This window comes from Austrofundulus limnaeus, unplaced genomic scaffold (assembly GCF_001266775.1).
Source record: "Austrofundulus limnaeus strain Quisiro unplaced genomic scaffold, Austrofundulus_limnaeus-1.0 Scaffold591, whole genome shotgun sequence".
In the NCBI taxonomy this organism is placed as follows: Eukaryota; Metazoa; Chordata; class Actinopteri; order Cyprinodontiformes; family Rivulidae; genus Austrofundulus; species Austrofundulus limnaeus.
Window position 1 is genome coordinate 189,154 of NW_013952993.1, and position 4,521 is coordinate 193,674.

The following is a 4,521-nucleotide window of genomic DNA, read 5'->3' on the forward strand; positions in this document are numbered from 1 at the left end:
AGTCAATGGAAGGTCCCCACGGGGTCGAGAAACAAACGTGTGTGTGTGTGTGTGTGTGTTTATATTCAACATGTGTTTTCCACCTGTAGCAGTGCAGGTGGTTATCGTGTTCAGCTGAAAGAGCTCCACAGGAGGCCTCCATTAATAATCCCGATGCCAGCTCCTGCTGCCTCACAAGCACACACACACACGTTTGTTTTTAAATACCCATGGGGACCATGGATTGACTTCCATTCAGTTTTTGGTTATTTTATTTCCTAACCCTGATCGTTTACCCTAAAATTAACCTCACATGTCCCTATATGACCCTAAAAACAACCTAAACTCAATTCACACCTTGGTCCTAAACCTAACCCCTCACCCAAAATTAGCATCCGTACCCAAGGCTGCGTTTTTTTCTAGAAAATGGTTCCCACGATGTAGCAAAAACGTGCYCACACACACMYYTYWYWWYWYKTGTGTRYAYWTWKMRMAWWTYYYSYRMWWTTWTRTKTTWTAYAYATATAWAAAAAACAATAATAATGAAGTTRAAGGCCTAGCATTCCTTGAAGAAAGGCATACTGACTAAGGATGGGGCCGATCTGGTCCAGTATCTGCATCGGGTTCTGATACCAACATATTTAATTGATTGGAACATTCCGATCCAACATGGGAAGATTTCTGATCTATGAGTGTCTCTGTGCTATAATGTCGGCTGAAATTACTCCAATTTTAGTGTGTTTGATTCAAAACAATGAGGTGATTTTTGAATGTAAAACTACAGCTTCTGTTTAAGGTGGACAAAAACATCATAGCCTCCCTTCCTCTTTCAGATGCAGGTAATAAAAAGTAAGTTTTTTTTAGCTTGTCACATATTCCTCCAATATCAAAAACCGTTGTGGTTTTGTTTCTGTATAAAGTTGGATTTTCTAGCCTTGTAGCAACAATGTTTCCAGAGATGTAGTTAGTTTCCTAGTTTATGTTTATCAATCTCTTTTTCCCAAATTCCCTCGTACAGAGAAGTTGTAAATTCATGAATAAACCATAAACATGAGGAAGGTGGGCTGAGTGGGCAGATATAAGGGAGTGGGACCAGAGGCAGGCAAAGTGGAGGACTGTGAAGTCAAGTCAAATCCAATTTGTTTGAAAGGTCTACAGCAGGAATCAGGTTAGCCACAAATTGCTTTAGAGACTAAACAAACAGACGGAGAACACCGGAGACAGGGAAAGATAGGAGGAGAAGGGATGGGGGAMTTTGGAGAGACAGAGGGGTGGACAGTTTGCTTACTCTGGGGATGGCGGCATTCTGAGGCAGTTTATGCCTTGGCTTCTTCTTCCTCACCTCTTCGTCTTCATCATAAAAATACTGAAAGAAACAGGGGGAGTGGCATTGAGTGAAATAAAAAAGTAAGTGAACTCAAAGGAGAAAGGTTATCAAATCTGGATTTTAAAGCTTTAACACCAATTAGTTATAAAAAGACAAAGYTTCTAACAACACAAACCAATGCCCCTTCTTTCTAGACTATGACCCTACTATATTGTCAAAAAATAAGCCAGAACATGGAYGGTTCTTTGAAGGTCATAGTGAATTCTTCAGGGGTGTATTTAAAACTCTTTGGGCTCCCCATTATATGTGATAGAGCATGAAGGATCCACGATACATACCCATAYGTWCCCAGTAAGGATGCGTGATATMTCGGCATTAATATYGGTATYGGCCGATATTGGTCATTTTTTAGAATATCGGTATCGGTCCAATATGTAAAACTGGGYYGATATTACCATCCGATATTGATTTCCCACCTTTTAGCTTTAGTTTCTGTTTTGGAGGGGAGGTGRYTGGTTGAACAGCATCTGTTTGATCATGATAGTGATATTGATGCTGCRCAGCCAGGAATAACTGAAGTAGAGCCATGTCAGAGGTCTGGTYSTTTATTTATGGTATCAWAAAAAGACYMAAGTGTRTTTGTGCGTATATGTATAATWTAATTTGTGTGTTTGTGTMATATCAGTAAATATCGGTTATMGGCCATAACAGCAATAAYTATATCGATATCGGCTGAAATTTTCAYATCGTTRCATCCCTAGTTCCCAGACTTTTCCGTTTTTTACCCACAAAACAAAAGTTACAGAAACTTGTGACCACAAATACTGCTGGYTGAAGTATGCAGTCATTGCAATATGTTATAAGTAGGTGTGCAACAATACATGTATCTGCATCAAACCGTTCAATACAGTGCTTTAGGTTCAACACAAACTCGTATCGAACAATACATATTTTTAAATTTTGTTTTATTGTCTTGTCTTCTGAATATGCTCTGTGTTGAAGGATCAGTGGATCTGCATTCGACTACTCCTCCTAGTCTGTAYAGATCCACTGAGAAACYTRCTGTTTCAGCAACATTTAATTGAAAAACTGTACTTTTGAGGTTAAATAAATGTTCATAATTAATTTCAATAAATTACATGTTAAGATGGGCATGGACATTTCTCTTTTTTGTATCGAAAAAATATCGAACCACGAGACTAAAGTATCGAACCGAACAGTGAATGTTCTGTATCGTTGCACCCCTAATTTTAAGTAATTTAAGCATGACCTACATTTAAAATAATTAAAATAAAATAAAATAAAATGACAGATATATACATGGAAGTTTTGTAAATATAGTGAATTTTCAGGGATGCCTCCTGAACTTTTCCCATACTGAATCAAATTGTCCTTTAGTACCAAATATGACAGACTCAACTACAGCTGCAAGGATCCTCTTGGTATAATCTGACCAAARCTCATTCAACCAATATGTGTCCAGTCTCCTGCAATGTTCTCACGTTTAACCTTATATATTTGACCTGCAGAGAAATCTGTCTTTATTCCTTTAGATGACACCCATACAGGTTAATATCTAAAACTAAATTATATAAAAACCTGTGTTATCCATTGAGTTGAAAGCATTGATTATATTTTTTCTCTACTCCCCATGAATTTTTTTCACTGCATCATTGTCCCATCCTTTATTTACTCCTCCTTCGGCTGACTCTCTCTACCYTTTTTAAATCTTTGCAATCTGCTCCTCAAAGCCTCCCTACTTCCATCTCATCTCCCCMAGTTGCCTGTTTGCTCTTTTCAATCTCTTGCACTGATGGGCGCCAACCCCCTCCCCCTCCCCCACATTCTCAGTTGGCCGGGAACGTTCCCTCTGATGATCCCGGTAAGAAAAATAACACAATAGAAAACAGAAATGTTTAACTGCTGTTTGCAGCAGTTTGTAACTATTTTAACAGAAATCAAAACAAGTCACTGCTACAGATTAAATAAATTTCTTTACAGCAAAAAACAAAAGCATCAGAAGAGCAGAGTAGCCATAATATTTGTTTGAATCTAAACCAACCTGTCCATGAATGGGATCGTCACTGCCCTCCTGTTCGGACGAGTCGCTCTCTTCCTCTTCTTCAGAGTAGTTGTCAATGTCCGGAGAACGATCTGAAAAGAACGACAGAAAGAACATTTAAAAAGCTGTGAAAGGTAGAAAAAAAAGACAACATAACATTAAAATAAATGTGCTTATTCTTCTGTAAAAACTGAGATTCAGAAATATTTTTAAGTTCAAAACTTAGATTTTCAGAGCTGGTTAAAATCAGGTACAACAATGCCAAAGGATATGCAACTAATCTTATAAATTAAGTCCAGATTCTTCATATAATCAAATAAAACACATTGCTGTTGTTTATGTATCTTAACTTTAAACATTCAGATCAGAAAAAGGAATAAGATWTACAATTTCCATGATTTAATTTTTTGCCCACATTGTTTTTTCCAATCTGACAGCAAATAAAAAAATAAAATTTCACACTTCTTTACGACTTCGCCGGAAGTCTGTAAACTGATGAGCATACCAGACATCTTTGCTTTGGGCCCCTCGTGGTCAATGGGCTGGCTGGACAGAGAGTAGACTCTGATTTCAGCGACGGGGACCGAGGCGTCTTTCACCTGGCTGTGGAGCCCCAGGACCTGGGCGCCCTCACTGGGGTGCTGCATCACCTGTAGGGTGACAACAGAGCYTTCAGCTTCAGCTTCACTGGAAGCAGAAAATAAATAATTTTCCATCATTCTGCTTGTGAAAACTTTATTTTTATCCAGTCCAAAACTAAAATAATGTGATGCCATTTTTATAGTCCCACACTGAAAAGCATTAGGTGGAGGGCACTGTTTCTGTCCATGTCTGTGCGTGTGTCTGTCTGTTGATAAAATATCTCATGAACCAATGGACAGACTTCATTGAAACTCTGAGAAAGTAAAAATTGGATGAGAACCATTTGGTGTTATCCCGATTCAAGATAGCCTCCACCGCTAATTGACCTGAAACAAAAAATCGATACAACCCCAATTCCAGTGAAGTTGAGACATTGGGCCTCATGCAAGAACATGTTCGTATTCTTATCCTAAATTTCTCTTACTTTTGTTCGTACGAAGGGTTCGTACGACCATGCCACGTCAGATTCAACAAACTCTTCTATCTTCAGGAAAAGTGTGTAAATGAGCTG

The 4,521-nt window shown here is 38.4% G+C and overlaps 1 protein-coding gene across 2 annotated transcripts in view; it reads right to left on the reverse strand.

Annotated features, from left to right (window-relative positions):
• The window catches only part of pacs1 (phosphofurin acidic cluster sorting protein 1), a gene marked incomplete at its 3' end in the record, with an annotated part of 100,066 nt that overhangs the window by 13,502 nt on the left and 82,043 nt on the right, over window positions 1–4,521 (reverse strand). For both annotated transcript variants that reach the window (XM_014026808.1, XM_014026807.1), the window contains 3 exon segments: window positions 1,268–1,345; window positions 3,369–3,460; window positions 3,874–4,018. In XM_014026808.1, the coding sequence (XP_013882262.1) occupies window positions 1,268–1,345; window positions 3,369–3,460; window positions 3,874–4,018 (315 nt within the window).